Genomic DNA, 17,643 nt, shown 5'->3' with positions numbered 1-17,643 from the left:
TGAAAATATGAAGTGTTTATGTTTTTGTGTGTGGCTCAACGATACGAGTGCCTCGTACGAGAATAGCCGACTAAATAACAATCCTAAAAATTGTATGTTAATTTTGTAAATGATATTTTATAGACAGTTTTGTTTTGTGATAAAAGTGTACGCTGGCATTATTAACCGTCAATCTCCTCCATGGAAATGGTGATACAATTATGGCGTTTTAGTACACTAAAGTCCGTTTGCTGAAAAAAGGAACAGATGTACTGACAAATGCTAAATAAAGCTAAAACTGATGTACAAATGTAATTCTATTACAAAGTTCTAAATCCATACCAACTCTCATTCGTTGTATATATTAACGTTTCTTAATCAAATTTTGTTTTATCTATTTGTACAGAGTACATTTTAGTTTAATACTGGGGTGAAGGCAAGACATTAGAAAAGACAACGTAGGTAGGTACACTATGTTCAACCAGTCGTTTTTCATCAAATAGTTTGACTGGTTTTCGTAGTAATCTAGTAAGCATTAGCGGCAAACGTAACCCTTAATTTTTAGTTGTAATGAATATGCATGACATACAGACTAGACAGATCAGTACGTTAGATACAATACAATGTAATATAATGCCAGTCGAAGCATAGCAACACAACGCAACACAACACAACAAAACACAAACCAACACAACACAAACCAACACAACATAAATTTCGTCATTGTATTAAAATGGAGGTTTAACCATTATATAATTTGTTAAAAAAAAACTTTCTGATTTACATAGATTTGTTTAAATTTATTACGGGTTTAAAATTTAATATGTTTTTGTACGAGTTTCACTATTAGTTCAGGATCCTAATACCTGAAGGTCCACAAAAATTGGCACAACCCGACTTTACTCTATTATTTTTTTTTTTAATTTTTTTTTTGAATAGGCATTCTTGTGATCGAATTGGGTGGTCTTCTTTTCCTCAAACTTTGCAAACATAAAATATGGCTACAGTTATACATGAACTATAAACTAGTTGTGTACGAGAACGAGAAAATCAAGTTAAAAGAAAACCCCCCATTTATTTCAGTTCCAAAATACAATAAATGTTGATGTATGGATCAACAGACGTGTTATAAATACATTTATTATATAACATTTAGTGACATATCTTAAAATATCAGTGAAATAAAAGTGTTATCAGTCACTCAGTGAACATAACACATTTTATAGTGAAAATTTCACTATTTCACTCTAAAATGTGTTATCACCACTGTAGAAGGTATTATCTTCACTGTAACAAAGCCGGGACTATTTTGCTGCTCGCATTTTAAAAATAAAGGTAAATTGCTAAAAGTTATATAATCAATAGAAAATTTCATGTTTTTTTGTCAAATATGATTTATATCTCATCTCGTGAAGTTGCAATCATATCACAGTCGTCGCGCAGGATGATTGTCGATAACCCGCTATGCGTCACTCTGACCCCCTAAACATACTCTGTACACAGTTAAACTGTTATTATGAACACTAACCAATTTCATACCAAAGGAAACCTGAATGATCACTTCCTAATTGGATTAAACACAAATCGTGTTTTCCCCATCTCCTTCGAGCTACGAAGAACAATGTTCATACGTAGCAGATATTAAAAGAATGTCAATCTAATACGCAGTATGCACCTCCAATCCTTGAAAAGAATGTCAATCTAATACGCAGTATGCACCTCCAGTCCTTGAAAAGAATGTCAATCTAATACGCAGTATGCACCTCCAGTCCTTGAAAAGAATGTCAATCTAATACGCAGTATGCACCTCCAGTCCTTGAAAAGAAACTCGTATGCTTGTTGTTTTTCTAAACAGCCAGAAACTTATATATCTTTACAGGACTAAGTCTTTGGTTATTTTTTACATTGCCGAACATGCAACCATTACCCTATGTAGCAATTAAATCGAGGGAAACAATTTTTACCTCTCTACCTTAGAAGAAGAGAGTAGCCCTGTGACGCCATTAATTACTCAAACGTTTGTTTTGTTTAACGACACCACTGGAGCACATTGATGTATTAATCATCGGCTATTGGATGTCAAACAGTTGGTAATGTTGATATATAGTCTTATAGGGTAAACCCTCTACCTTTTTCCATTAGTAGCACCGGGATAGATCCTAGACCGACCTCGCATCAAGCGAGTGCTTTACCACTGGGATACGTCTCGCCCCTCATTCAGTACTTTCATTTCATTTCAACTTGTTATTTTTTTCGTGCTGGGGTGTCACTAAACATCTATTCTATCCAATTTAGCTTCATGCACGCTGTCTTGAGCACAAAACTCAGCTATCTGGGATGTCTGTCGAGAACAGTGAGTTAGTTGTTAGTGGTTAGTGAGAGAGAAGGTGTGGTGGTCTTACACCTATCCATTGAGTCGTTTATCTAAAATGATCAATCAAGATGAGGTATATATGCTATACCATTGATCAAATCGATGCCCATTGAGTAATCATTGTTGTTATTATCCACATACTAGTTATCATCTGATACACTTCGGCGCCAGCTCACCATCATCTTCATACACAACATAATCACCTGGTACAATTCTTGCCTGATGTTGTGCATGGTTGTCCATTGTCAAGGCAAGATTATTTTGTAGCTCATGAAATGAGCCATCACATTCATATCAGGTTGTTCAGCAATTCTGGGTAGAATGAAACCTGGTTCATTAGCTTGTTCACCACATACCCATATAATAAAGCATTTGTTCTTTTTCAAAGCCAAACTTAGCGGTATTTCCAGACTCAAGTTTGTGTGCGGTGATGTCTCGCGATGTCATCAACTAGTAGAGGCATCACTGCTAACCAGTGTTGGTTAAAGCTGTCCTTTGAGGTAGTTTCTTTGCAAGCACACTTTTTCACTGGCAATGTCATATTGAAGATTGTTTAGCGAAGCGCAATCGGCATTTACATACAGAGACCAACAAATTTACTGACCACCACATTTTCTTTCTAAAACAATATCCCATGTGCTCCTAAGTTTGAAATCATCTACAAGTGGTCAACATTCTTCATCGTCAAACTGAACGTTTTCCATGACTCTAGAAAGAGCTCAGTGTTACAGCCTAAAACCAGCCAAATAATGATGCTGTATTGCTAATTACTAACTGCTAATTATTGCATTTAAGACTGGAATATATAATGAGAAATATAATATTTCCTACACTCCAGCTATAACTTTAGGCAAAGCCCTAAACAGAATGAATGAATGAATGATGGATGGATGGATGGATGGATGGATGAATGTTTAACGACACCCCAGCACAAAAAAATACCTTAAACAGAGTACATCGTAAAATATCTAGGCATCGGTCTGAACGGCTCGAAGATCCTATATATCAGTGCTGAACAAGACAGAACAAGTAAATATTACAATAGATGGCAGTTGAGAAGTCATTATACGGAAATCACCAATTAAGCTCATACCAAAATTATGCTACATAAAATATTACTGTAGAAAGATGAACACAGCACATTGCTATAAGCAGTCCGCACAGTGATGTTCTCGTACTGCATCCATATTATCGTAGTATAGTGAAGGTGAAGGACAACATACCAGACATACCTGGTATACACCAGTACTTAGTATATATGACCATCTAAAGAGTAAGCTGCACTGTATTATGATTTCTGTATACTTCCTAGCTACACAACTGAGCTCTTTCTAGTGTCACGGAAAACGTCAAGTATACTGCATAATGATGAAGAAAGTTGAACAGTTTTTTGTCGTTCCCAACCTGGAAAAATAGGAAATGTTGTTTTAGAAATAATAATGGCAGCAACCAGAATGTTTGGCTCCTGTACAGTAATGCTGACTGCACCTTTTAAAAAAATCTTCAGTGAGACGTCATTAAACAGAAGAGTGTCTTTGCAAAGAAATGGCCACCAGATGAAGCCACATACACATGAAGACTGCAGTAATGCCTCTACAAGTTGACACATCAATAAACCACCACACCAAAGCAGGAGGGTCCAACCATTCATTCATCCGTCCATTCACTCATTCACTCACTCACTAATTCACCTATATTTATATTTTAGTTTATTAACTTCCAAAACATACTAACTAAATTTACAGGGGTGGAACTTAGGAAACTGGCGGCGAGTATGGTTCAGGGACGAGTCACGTTTCCTTCTACAGCGACGTGATGGACGACAACGTGTTTACAAACGCCGCAATGAACGTTTTGCCAACAACTGCGTCGCCCACGTTGACAGATTCGGTGGAGGGAGTGTCATGATGTGGGGAGCCATCTAATACATCGGCAGAAGTGAACTTGTGTACGTCCAAGGCAACCAGCTGTACGCTACCGGGATGACATTCTTCGCCATCAAATGCTTCCCATTTTGGATTGACAGAGAGAACTATTTCAGCAGTACAATGCCAGGCCGCATACGGCACGTGTAACAATGGATTTCCTACAGAATGAGAACATTAATGTGCTGCCATGGCCATCAAGATCGCCAGATCTCAACCCTACTGAACATCTATGGGACGAACTGGACAGACGTGTACGCCAGCGTTACCCGGAGCCTCAGACGCTTCCGCAACTGTCACGTGCACTGCGGGAAGAATGGGCTAGGATTCCACGTGCCCGGATTCAGAGACTCATTCAGTCTGTGCCAAGGAGATGTTGCGCAGTGATTGCAGCTGCTGGTCGCCACACAGGGTACCGATTTTAGCGCCCTCGTGCGACGCTGTTTGGTGACGAAAACGCCTCCACTGCCGTCAGTCCATAGAAATAACATTGTCACATACTTATGTCAAATTTGACTGTGATACGATCATCAACAACGCAATTATGCCACTTTGTATTAAAGAGATACTTCCATGAATATTTCGCCTATGTCCTTCTTGTTTGACATTGCGTTCCAGTATTTATGTCCATTATTCCCAATAACAGTGGTTTTCTGACCAAAATTGAAAAAAAAACCAACACGAACTACGATTCATATCCGAATGTTTGGTGATTTTCGTTGCTAGTAAAACTATCAAACTTATTATCAAATTAGCTCTCATAATCAGCTATCGAGATCCTTGAAAATTGCCGCGACGTGCCGCCGTTGTTGTCAAGCGAAAATACTTGCCGAAAACCACTTTTTTCAACTCAAAATTCCAAGGCATTTTACAGTGAAAAATCTAAATTTACAGACACAGGAAGCTGAGTTGTATTCCTTTTCCTGTTAACAAATCGATTCCGGCGAGTATCATGTACAAAACGGAGAGAAATATGAATTGGGGAATCCACTGTATACAGCGTACAGTATGTCGACTGGCGATTTTAGCGATTTGGGATCCGATTTAGGTGGCCACTGGCTGCGTTAGACAGGTGACCGCTTATTACAGGTGCATTTACATTATAAATCGTTTGAGAGGGAAAAAGTGGCCGGTTAAGAGTATGTGTGTGTGTGTGTGTGTGTGTGTGTGTGTGTGTGTGTGTGTGTGTGTATATATATATATATATTGAAGATGCATATAGAACGATAGTGGTATTCGATCAGAACCACGGCTTTTTGTAATATGTTAAATTTGTGAATAAGATAACAAACTCTCTGCTGTCACATCAGTTTTCGTTTATTCAGTTATCAGCAATGTCTGTTACCTTTGTTTAAAGGGACATTCCTGAGTTTGCTGCAATTTGTAAGACAAATATTAAGACGACCAGAAACACGTTGAATATATAGACACTGATATTCTAAACAAGAAAATATATTTAATATGTAAGTTTAATCGTAGAAATAGTTTATAAGTCGGAAACATCGTACAATGCAGCAAACTCACTAATGTCCCTTTAACACCCAGTAGGCCTTACAGACTCTATTCGGTCGCCAGGCGCGAATTTAGGTGAAATAACCACATTTTTCCAAGGGATCTTTTATATACACTTTTCCATTGACCACACAGCACATACTACAGTTACCTCATTCTGTTGATGTACCAATTATGGGAAACTGGTTGAGGTTTAGAGGAAAGCCGCTATATTTTACCACTGGCTGCAAAATATTTTTTAATACTTTCCAGTAGACAGGATAGCACATACCACGGCATTTGCTATACCAATCGTGGGGCACTGGTTGGGACGGAGAAAATATAATTTGAGAATGGGACCACTGAGGTCAGCGCTCTACCGATAGAGCTAAATTCCACCCCTTCAGTTTAATGATAGATAATTGTTTTGTTTAACGACGCCACCAGAGCACATATTTAATCATCATCGGCTATTAGGTATCAAACATTTGTTAATTTTAACTTATAGTTTTCTGTCCTCGACATGGGTTCTTTTATATGCACCATTCCGCAGACAAGATAACACATACCACGACTGTCTAGAACGAGAAATAGCCCAATGGGCTTATAGACGGGGATCGATCCCAGACCGACCGCGTATCAGCCGGGCGCTTTACCAATATGCTACATTCCGCCCTCCCCTTTCAATGAAAACCTGGAGTCGTCTTCAACAGATTTCCAGTCAAACTCTTGACTATGGAATATGAAGGAGACTGGTCCTGATACACGTTGATCATTCGAGCATGAATCTCTGAAGGAGTAATTTCTTTTTTGATGTTAAACTAGGTAATGACATCACTGTGCTTCATTTTGGTGTTTTCAGTCCACTGAGATGTAAAACAGTAAATAGGTAACCTAAACGTTACAGATTTTAGACTTTAATTACATTTTAAGGTGGGGGATTTTACGGCTATAAGATTGACATTTCAGAGTAAAATTCGAAACCTTTTCATCACATCCTTATAATATACTAGTGCCCCCCCCCCCCCCCCCAAGACTATACTATACAGGTGGTGGGGTGGGGTTTTCTTTCTGCCCTACCGTATAGAAAGATAACTATCCGGCCTGTGCCCCTTACTAGAGACTACTAGAGAGTATACACACCCTCAAAATATTTTCATTTCAACTTATTTTCGTGCTGATATCCAATTAAGATTCAAGCACGCTGTCCTGGACACTCACCTCAGCTATCTTGACTGTCTGTCCAGGACAGTGGGTTAGTTGTTAGTTGGTTAGTGAGAGCGAAGAGGGTGCCTTACACCTACCCATTGAGCCCTTAAGAACTCACTCCGGGTGTGAGCCGGTACCGGGCTGCGAACCCTGTACCTACAAGCCTGTAGTCCGATGGCTTAACCACTACGCCACCGAGGCCGGTCTCAAAATATTGTTCCTGCGAATCTGTATATAGGGCAAAGTGATATGTTCTCATTAAAAGGAAAGGGTGGGATCTTATATCAATTTTATTAGAAAATGTTAAACCAGCGTAATGAAACCTGTAAGGAAACAAGCCAAATCATGCACACCATATTTCAGCTGTATACGGAAGTGGTGAATAAAAAAAACAAAAAACAAACCGAGGTGCATCGTTTATTCAGACTGTTCTGTAGATGCATCGTCTACTGCATTGTACAGAGGATGTATTTGTGTGTGTGGTCGTAGAAATACGACCACATCCTCCTCATTGACTTGGACATGTATGGAACTGAACAACGACGGGTGTAAGGGTTGAACTTTCCATCCACATCATTCACTCCGGGAACATACCTGAAAGACAGGAATAGTTCAAGTTTGTTTTGTTTAACGACACCAATAGAGCACATTGATTAATTAATTATCGGTTATTGGATGTCAAACATTTGATAATTCTGACACGAAGTCATAAGAGGAAACTCGCTACATTTTTCCAAGGGATCTTTTATATACACTTCTTCACAGACAGGAAAGTACATACAACGGCCTCTGACCAGTCGTGGTGCACTGGTTGGAACGAAAAAATCCCCATTCAAATGAACGGATCCACCGAGGTGGTTCGATCTTGAGATGCAAGCACCTCAAGCCAGCACTCAACTGAGAGGAATAGAGAGATCAAACAAAAATATTTACGTAATACATAACGTTTGCGCATCTTGTATACACTTCAACTCGTTTTCTAACAATATTACACATATACAAATTACAATCTGATTTCTATTGAACAAGAATTACAAAACACACTAGAACGGATGCTTGGTAAGTTATGTGCTCAACAGTGTTAACACGTTTAATATTTTAGGGTTGTTAGAAAGTTGAATTACAAAAGAAATTTAGATTAAACTATCAGATTACCAAACAATCCACATACTTCTCAAAAATTAAAAATGAAGGGACGAAGATATGGCGGAATTATTTTATATATTCATAAATATAATTTTAAGCGATTTAACATTACTAAACAAATCCCTCAAAATATACTTGGTAGAATCAGATAAAAATTACTTTGATTTCGAAAGTAACATTTGTGTAGGCATAATATATTTAATTCCAAAAAACCCACCCAAAGTGTTTTCAGTCAAATTTCTTTTCAACCCTTTCTTAAGATATCATGGTGTTATTTCAACCCAGAATACTTTCGATCATGTGCGATTTAATCATTGGCTATTGGATGTTAAACATTTAGTAATTTTAACATATAGTCTTAGAGGAAACCTGCTACATTTTTACATTAGTAGCAAGGGATATTTTATATGTAACAGACAGGATAGAACATACCACAGTCGTGGTGTACTGGCTGGAGCGAGAAATAGCCAAATAAGCCCAGCGACGGGGAACGATCCCAAACCGACCACGCATCAAGCAAGCGCTTTTCCACTGGGCTACGTCCCGCCATATGGGTGATTTATTAGACTTCATTCCCAATGACAACTTCATTAGTAATAAAAATCTATACGACTATCAACCTTTGAATTATGAACCAGATTGTGCGTGAATGTACCGTGATAGATTATACAGTGAATATGGTAAACTGCTTATATATTTATATGTTGAATCTAGATTGAGAATTCTTAACGGTATATCAATTGGTGACTTACTTCGCTATTTTACTCACTATCACCATACTTTATAGTGCCAGAATTACATTTTTCACGTATTAGAAGTTCAGAATTAGTTCTTCTAAAGATCTGTTAAAGCACAGTGTTATCTGAATTTCTCTAAAATGTCATATTAATCATACAATTGAAAATTTCAGAATCACCTAGAACGTTTAATTGGAACGAAGACATAAAAAGTGATGAAACAAAAGCCATACATGAACAATAAATCATAAAATAATTATCCATATTAATGACACACTTGATACAAATCATTTTGATGGTGTTAATTAAACAGTTAAATTATTTTCTGATATAGTTTTAACTACAGGTGTCAAATTAGTACCATTTTATAGGAATGAAAAAACAACAACCCACGTTTGGGTGACTGGGGACGGACTTAAATGAAGACACCTCAAACATTTTCAAACAATAATATCTTAGACGGTACTTTACCCTCAAAGGAAGGTCTTTTTTTCTCTCAAGATAATATGTGAGTCACTGTCGGGTTCTTTGCTTACAAAGAAAAGCTTATCTCTGCCACAGTATATGGTTCCATCCTATTATAGGAGGACTGCCATTTGATAACGGCGGCAAAACCTTGTCTACAGTCTGCGTAAACACAAGAACGTTTGATGGCGCACACGGATGTGCATAGAACAATATGCGGGGAACTGTCCATACTTTACAAAAATATTGCTCAAATTACTTTGAGGACGAAGTACCTTTAAATATTACTAACTACTACGTACCAAGATGACCAACGGCCGTTAAACCACCGGATCTGGTAAGCAACTATTCTTCCTCTTTTCACAAGGTGATCCACGAAGGGGTACAATCCAGCCACCCACCTGCAGTCTCGAGTAGCACGTTCCGTTACTTCCTTACATTTTCCCTATTAAAAAGAGGACACGTATATAGGAAAAATAATAGTAGAAGTATTATATTATTTAATATTTATAGACGTGTAAGCGTGGGCGTTTTAACCTTTCGTTGTCTTTGGAAAACACGTTTTTATAGAGTTGTAGCTATGTCTACACCACGACTAATAATAGGGGCCTATTCATAGGAGCTGGTACAGAACAGAACGTTACTACTATAATAATATATATATATATATATATTTATTTATTTATTTATTTTAATTTTGTTTTAAACCAGGCATGGCACAGTGTAAACAATAATGGTACGGCTCGAGGTGTCCAGACTATGTGAAGGACATTTTCAGAGATACAATAAATATACCTCACAGACACACAAAAGTGGTACGGCTATCCCATACCTCTTTGAAAAGTGCCGGCCCCTGAAACCCCGAAGATATAAAAATACAAATAGACAGAATTTAATGCCAACATTTGTTTAATAATTAAAAAAATAAAAAAAAAAAAAAAAAAAACTAATCAAGACTGACCTTCCCCACCACGACCACCATCACAAAAAAATTAAACTAAACAATACAAACAAAAAATAAAAAAAGTAAAAAACATTTTTTTAAGGGGCGTTATCATGATCAGTCATACCAACTTGTCGGATGCGATGGAATCGTACCGTGAGATGTGGTCAATAAATGTTTTGTTACATAATGCAATCACTAAATTCTCTACATTCATGTTTTCTTTATTTCAGTGCAAATTTGTAGGCACTTACATTTCCCGCAAAACATTTTTAAACTGACTAGCTTTGTTTGACGTCATCAAATCTTATTACGTAACGTCTTCCCACACATATGATTCGAGTCGCTACGACAAATCGCATGCGACAAATCGGTGCGACTAATCGCATCATGAGAACACCGCTTAAAGCATGTTTTAAAATTTTATTTTGTATAGCACTGATTTTTTTTTTTGCTCATGAGCACACACCCTTTCTTTTATTACCACCCATCACCCTTAAAGTGAATCAGAAAAATATCTGGGGTCAAGCTGCTCATTTCTGAGATAACGGGTAGCGTCTATGACTACCCTAGTTCCGCACAAAATTTTCAAACACAAGGCTACTTGACACAGTGGTACTAGATGAAACTATTGTTTTTTACAACTAACACACTCACATTTATCACCAATCACAGGACTTCTCTATCAAAAGTTGGGTGCACCTCGAACTTTGTCCCAACCGGAAGTTATTTGGTTTAGTACTACCTATAAAGGTGTTCAATTCGTGTCAATCTCAGTAGATATTTTTTTTTGAAGATAGAGTTTGAAGATTTGCATTGTTTCTCGTTGTGGACTCGAATCCCATATATTTGTTATGTGTAATTTGTGTATATAAAGCTAAATGTCAAACAATTAGTTTAATGTTAGTTTGGTTATCTCACCAGGTGTGACCGGGCACTGTATTCTGAAAGAAATATATTTTAAAGGGAGTTTTTTTTATATTAATGTAGTATTTCTACATCTACTCGCAGTGGCTATTGTTGTCCTGTTAGTTCAATCGGTAAAGTATTTGATTATTGTTCAGACGATTCGTTATTCGAATACTCTCAGTGGGTTAATTTGTAAATTAACGATGTGTATGATTGATGTAATTGAAGTATTGCTGCATGTTATTAACCTGTGATATTGTCATAATTGATGAATATAAACTTATTAAAATGATACGAATTACGACATAATGATGAAAACATATAAAATAATGAAAATCATTAAAAGCCACCAAAACATATAAAATAATTTTTCCAGTAGAAGGGACTAGAGTAGGTATATTTTGTTTTCGGACATTTACCAGCAAGTAAAGAATTATGGCACTATTGTTAAACAAGGTGAAACAAATGGCTGACTTGGCTTTCTGGAAAATGGCTGTTATGAGCGACTACTTACTTGGATCAATTTGTAGATAACGAGATCACTATAACTCTCGCTGACATTTACTAAAAGTGCAGTCATTAGAGTCAGCAGAAGAAGCATCTTCAGGAAACGGGACGTCATGTTGGAATGTGATGAACAACAGTGGTTCGCTTGGTTTTTATGGAAATTAAATCGTACATGTTTAACTCCTTTATTTATACCACATCAACATCGTATTCCACATCAATGTCCAATTCTTCAGTGGTGTTCATTGGTTAAAATCCCGACAATGAAACAAATACTCAAATGTGTTCCTCGTATTTGTAGAAACATGTGCAGGTTTATAATACAATGGTTATCCTCATTTATACTACTTGCAGTTCGATGTATTCAAATATCCATTTTACACATTGGCAATGATATGTATCTACATGTGTGACCACAACAACAGCAAACATTTTAATACTTTCTGCCTACAAGAGACAAACCCCTTTTATATTCAAGTGCGACAGGTCAATCAGAGATAAACATAATAATAATAAAATAAATACTATTGTTTGGGCTCCAGTTTTCAACTGCCAACGGGTAATTAATGCCAGCTGTCAGCGAGGTTTCATACACTTCATTTCTGCGATTAAATGCTCAGTTTCCACATGTTACATGGTCCATTCTACATATCATTCAATATAATTGAATAGAGTACAGTTGTAATAAACCGAGATATGCACGTGGATTTCGTTCTACGAAGCAATCTTAGCACTGCTATCGTTGTAAATACCTCCCAAAGCGAAGGTAACGTTTTTCGATAATCGCCAGCCGTTCCACGACGCGGCGTAGCTGACTGTCGTCCTAAAATACGATGGCAATTTACAATTCAGCAAGGAACCTTTTGTTTACAAAATATTGATTAGCGATAATTCTAGTCTATTTAAAATTGATTAGCAACTACTGTTTAATGTTTTAAAATTGTGTAGCGATCTCTGAAACTTGCGTACCGAATCGCGACGCCTGAATTGGTACGATGCAGTTGTAAGCCACTAACGTAGATGTCAAATGGCAGTTAGATGATGGTTTGATGATTTTTTAAGAAGGAAGGAAGGAAATGTTTTATTTAACGACACATTCAACACATTTTATTTACGGTTATATGGCGTCAGTTTTTAAGAAGGATACGAACTATTTTTTGTAAACATTGATCCAATATATATATAATACCTTTTATGAAACTAGGCGTTCGATGAAAAACATTCTGGGCCATACGATCTGTACACGAAAATATGGGAAATAACTCTCATGTCTTATGCATTCGGAAATTATCACCTAGCAAATAAACAAACAAAGTTACTTCATGGCTGTTCGATACCATTGAATTAGTCTTGCAGCAGAGGCGGAAAAAGAGCCTTAGTTTTTTAAGTAACCGGGGCCGGAAGTATAACATTTGTCACTATTTCAAAATGTCCTGTAGTGCATCATCAGAAGTGTATACCTTCAAAGCTACAACACTTCAAAATGTGATATCGGTGTTCAAACTGATGTTTATGGGGTCAGTGAGTTTATTGAAACTGTTGGTAAGTCTTTCAGATACTGGGTTGACAAACATTCAAAAGAGAGGTAAGTTTGGTAATCTAAACATATTTGTAATATGACTTAGAAAAAGCAAATTTTAAATGTTAGGTTTAGATTGTTGATACATTTAGTTAGTATGTTTTGACAATTAATAAAATAAAATATAACTTTAAATTGTAAATCATTTTATAAAATAATAAATCAAGATACTGGACATATGTCATACTATTGATCAAATGGTTCATCGGTAAGAAAACGTTGTTGTCATTATACAACTATTAGAATCAAAAACATCTAACCACTACGGCCTGAATAAATAAACGAATGGATGAATTAGCGAGTGAGTGAGTGAGTGAGTGAGTGAGTGAGTGAGTTAGTGGGTGGATGGATGGATGGATGGATGAAAGAAACTCCAGCACAAAAAAAACGTGATGGTAGTTTACAAAACGACCTCAATGTGTTGTACATACTACAGACTACACTTCTTCGATTCAATCTCAGCTGACATATCTTGTGTTGGTGGATCTACACATGCAACAAAATCATCTGATGCCCTTCATGTTCATGCTGATGTAGAAGACTGTCCAATGTCAAAACATGAAGCGCATAACAAGGCCCGATATTCAGCAATTTTTGATGAATTAAAGCACATAAACCATACCCATGAAGAGATGTCTCGATATCAAACTTGGTTGGACCCACCTGCTTTGGCGTGGTGGTTTATTGGTGTGACTTGTAGAGGCATTACTGCAGTATCCTTGTGTATGTGGCTTCATCTGGTGGCCATTTCTTTGCAAAGACACTCTTCTTTTTAACAACGTCTCACTGAAGATTGTTTAAAAGGCGCAGTTAGCGTTTCTGCATAGGTTGCCGGCTGCACGTGCATCAACTACTGCGCGTGCGCATAAATATCCAAAGTTAAAACCAAATAACCGCCAGCTGATAATTTGTTAATATAAAACGATAAACAATTGGCCGCTTAGAATAATAATACGTTTGTATATATTGACAGCGCAAATCTTTGTATCGTGGACACTATTATAAAGTGATATTCATCTGCTATAACATTAGCATTACAGAGAGTACATATTATTTCTGATCTTTCGATGTTTCGATACCTGCCAGATTCTACATTTAATTATTGAGCGCATATTCTAATCTTACCTATTTCTTTCATATAACGCGTTTCTGTTGGCAATCTTAAATATGTTTGTAATCTGAATTCATTTAACAAATGTTGATATAAAAGTCTGTTAGGAGTTGTCATTGTTTTGTTGTAACATACTTGCTTAAACGTGTCTGATATCCTTTCTTTGATTATAATGTAGATATTTTGTCAACATATGACAGTTTTCAAATATAGTTTAAGCCAAGTGAATACAGTTCCTGCCTGACGTTCATTAACCAATTATCGTTATAGGTTCCATTTCCTCATTTAATCCCCCTATGGTCTACAATAAACGGTCATATAGATATCGTATTTCCCCACTTTATCTTTATAGGCTAGGCTATAATAATACTTTGAAGACTCTCATAGCACACTTCTGACGACACTACACTTGTTATAGTAGCTGCTGGCTTGCAACTGTCTCGACTGTGATACCACTAGAGCACATTGCTTTGATAATCATCGGCTATTAGATATTGTGTGACTGATTTATTTACCATCAACGTATCAATAATGACAAAAACGTTATTACGATGCATTCGACGAGAATGTTGTACATTTTGCAGTTACGGTACGTTCCATCAAATGTATAATTAATGGTTTTAACACACACACACACACACACACACACACACACACACACACACACACACACACACACACACACATTTAGGTCATTTATACTTTCAACAATTCATCTTTGTAATAATATAAAAAGTGTAAAATGCGAAACTGAACACATTTCAACTTTAAAAAGGCAGAAACACCGGATGTATACAACGTGCCCCATTCCACTCATACAGAAATCGAAAAGAAAATGTTCTACATACTAGAGTTAGTATTAATAGTTTTTCTAAATATATTTAATTAAATTCCTAAAATTGTTATATCGGCAACATTTTTATAACAGTTATTTGTTTTGTTTTTCATTCAGAAACATATTTATTAAATTCCAAGATTTTACATATGCATTTGTTACCTTTAAGACAGGTTACCTTTTAAAAGATTTGTGTACATTAATATATTTAATAAATTCCCAAGCATGTAACATCTGTAACTTTAAAATATCCTTTTAATAAACGTGCACCTGCTGTTGTGCATTTAATGCATTTATTAAATCTATAATATTGTTGAATTTGTACATTTGTTAAAACATATTTATTAAATTCTTGAGATTGTTAGATCTGCAATTTTCGTACTTCTATTTCTTTGATATTTTAACTCCTGTTATTCACTAACTTCCCAATATTATTACATCTGCGCTTTTTACTTTTAATATTGAATAGGGTTTTCTCTCTTTCTCCTTGCAATGAGAATTACTAATAAAGTATGATGGCTGGATATTGTGGTTCATTGCATTGGCTTGGCCAGGTTTTTATATTAGGGGCCAGCCATATTAGGGGTGAGGGCAGCCACACTGTCTATGTTTCGTGTTATGGAACGAAATGAAATTACAACAGGTGGTGGAATAAAAGAGGTGTGAGTCGGAGTTCAACTATGCGTATATGTTGAATAGTTTGTTAGTCAAAGCGGTGAATATCTCAAGATGGCGTATCGCTCAGGAAATTTGTTTTGTTACTTCAGTGTAATTGTAGACTATATAGTTCTAGACATACCTTATTTTAAGTGAATGGTTTCTTTTTCTATTAATTAGTATTAGTCCACGGGCCACATATCTAACCCATTTGTGCAGACAAATATATTTGATATAAATGATATTCAATTATATATCCTTGCGATATCCGTTTGTCTACAACACATTGATTTCAACTTATATTTTCTTGCTTATATCCAATTAATGTTCAAGCACGCTGTCCTGGACACATACCTCAGCTACCTGGGCTGTCTGTCCAAGACAGTGGGTTAGGTGTTAGTTGGCTAGTTGTTAGTGACAGAGAAGAGGGTGTAGTGGCTTTACACCTACCCATTGAGCCCTTAAGAACTCGCTCTGGATGGAGCTGGTACCGGGCTGCGAACCCTGTACCTACCAGTCTGTAGTCCGATGGCTTAACCACTGCATCACCGAGGCTGGTTCTGCAGCACACCTGTTGGTGGAATATAGAACAAACGTATTTTGAAGAGGGGGTACCACTGCACATTTTGTGTCACAAACTTATGATAATATGAAATTATTTTAACAGGCATAAAGCTCGAATGTTAATAACAAAAAACTACATAGCAGTGCAATATGTGTTCTGAATAATGATATACTCGTCAGCATAAATTAAGCAATTCCTGAAATGCATCAGGTTTTATGACACATACTTATGACTATCTGAACTTTTATTATTAAAAAGTACACTGTATTTAACAATGTTCAACATAAGTAGGGCATGTTACAATTTAGCATTAAATAATGGACATTGCTCTTTATGTACACCTGGAAATTATTTAAGTACCAACTAGTTTTGACCGTGTTCTTTATATTTCGCAAGTAATTGTGACCAATTCGTAAATACAAAACACTAAAATATATGTTCTGTAAATAAATAGGGCATTGAAAAATAATGACATCAAGTAAACGCTGTTGTTACATCGATATATTTAAAAAGACAGAAACCGTTAAAATATATGCTAATTAACTATGGAGCTGAAATCACTATGATGTGCGTCTTATAAGTAATGTATTCATGCCATCTCGGTAGGAATACCCAGTAAAAAGGGAATATATAAAACTCAATACCAGGTTTAAACTGCGTCGGTACGAACATCTACATCCACGCCTTTGTGGCTGCATTACAGTTCAGATGGTGCTTAACTAATTCCCAGGTGTATATATTTTAATAGAAATTATTGCACAATCACAAGGGATTATTAGACAATACATTAACGTAAAATGTCTGGGTATTTTGACATGGCCAGATGAAATACCATATAATTCCATGGGTAGAGAGGGTGAATTTGGCTGTGTTGCTTCAGTGGTTATAACGAGTGAAACTCTCGCGATTCGTCAAACATTCACGGATCCGCCGAGGCATGCTCCGTATCAAGTGTTGAATCTGGTTTAATGCAACTTCCAATTCGGCCAAAGTGGTCGACTGACGTTCACATTTTCTGAGGCGTTGCCCAAAGATGTCCCAGACTTGTCCGATGGTTGAAAGGTCGGGGATTAAAGCTGACCAAGGAAGTGTGTTGATGTTCCGCTGCTGCACGAATGCCGTGTTGAAGCCCAAAATGTCCCAATTGCCCAAGATGTCCCAATTAGAACATGTTGGGTTGGGCACCGGCCCACGACGTCCCATTTGGACAT

At 36.7% G+C, this 17,643-nt stretch overlaps 1 protein-coding gene across 1 annotated transcript; it reads right to left on the bottom strand.

Moving 5' to 3' along the window:
- Positions 1-7,382: 7,382 nt before the first annotated feature.
- LOC121367323 lies at positions 7,383-11,821 on the bottom strand. Its single transcript, XM_041491432.1, has 3 exons — positions 11,693-11,821; positions 9,629-9,771; positions 7,383-7,572 (listed from the first exon to the last, which is right to left on the bottom strand). The coding sequence occupies exons 1-3, from the start codon at positions 11,798-11,800 to the stop codon at positions 7,425-7,427; spliced, it is 399 nt and encodes a 132-aa protein (XP_041347366.1). The 5' UTR covers positions 11,801-11,821; the 3' UTR covers positions 7,383-7,424.
- Positions 11,822-17,643: the final 5,822 nt, after the last annotated feature.

The sequence above is a fragment of the Gigantopelta aegis genome, chromosome 3, assembly GCF_016097555.1.
Source record: "Gigantopelta aegis isolate Gae_Host chromosome 3, Gae_host_genome, whole genome shotgun sequence".
Lineage (NCBI taxonomy): Eukaryota > Metazoa > Mollusca > Gastropoda > Neomphalida > Peltospiridae > Gigantopelta > Gigantopelta aegis.
This window is presented reverse-complemented; position numbering and strand designations above follow the sequence as displayed.

What these genes read in the sequence shown, in the direction of transcription:
- LOC121367323 (XM_041491432.1), bottom strand. Translation starts at nt 11,800, where the DNA reads ATGACGTCCCGTTTCCTGAAGATGCTTCTTCTGCTGACTCTAATGACT. An exon ending in TTATCTACAAATTGATCCAA is followed by an intron (nt 9,772 to 11,692) that starts GTAAGTAGTCGC and finishes TCTTTTTAATAG; the next exon opens with GGAAAATGTAAGGAAGTAAC. An exon ending in AACGGCCGTTGGTCATCTTG is followed by an intron (nt 7,573 to 9,628) that starts GTACGTAGTAGT and finishes CCTGTCTTTCAG; the next exon opens with GTATGTTCCCGGAGTGAATG.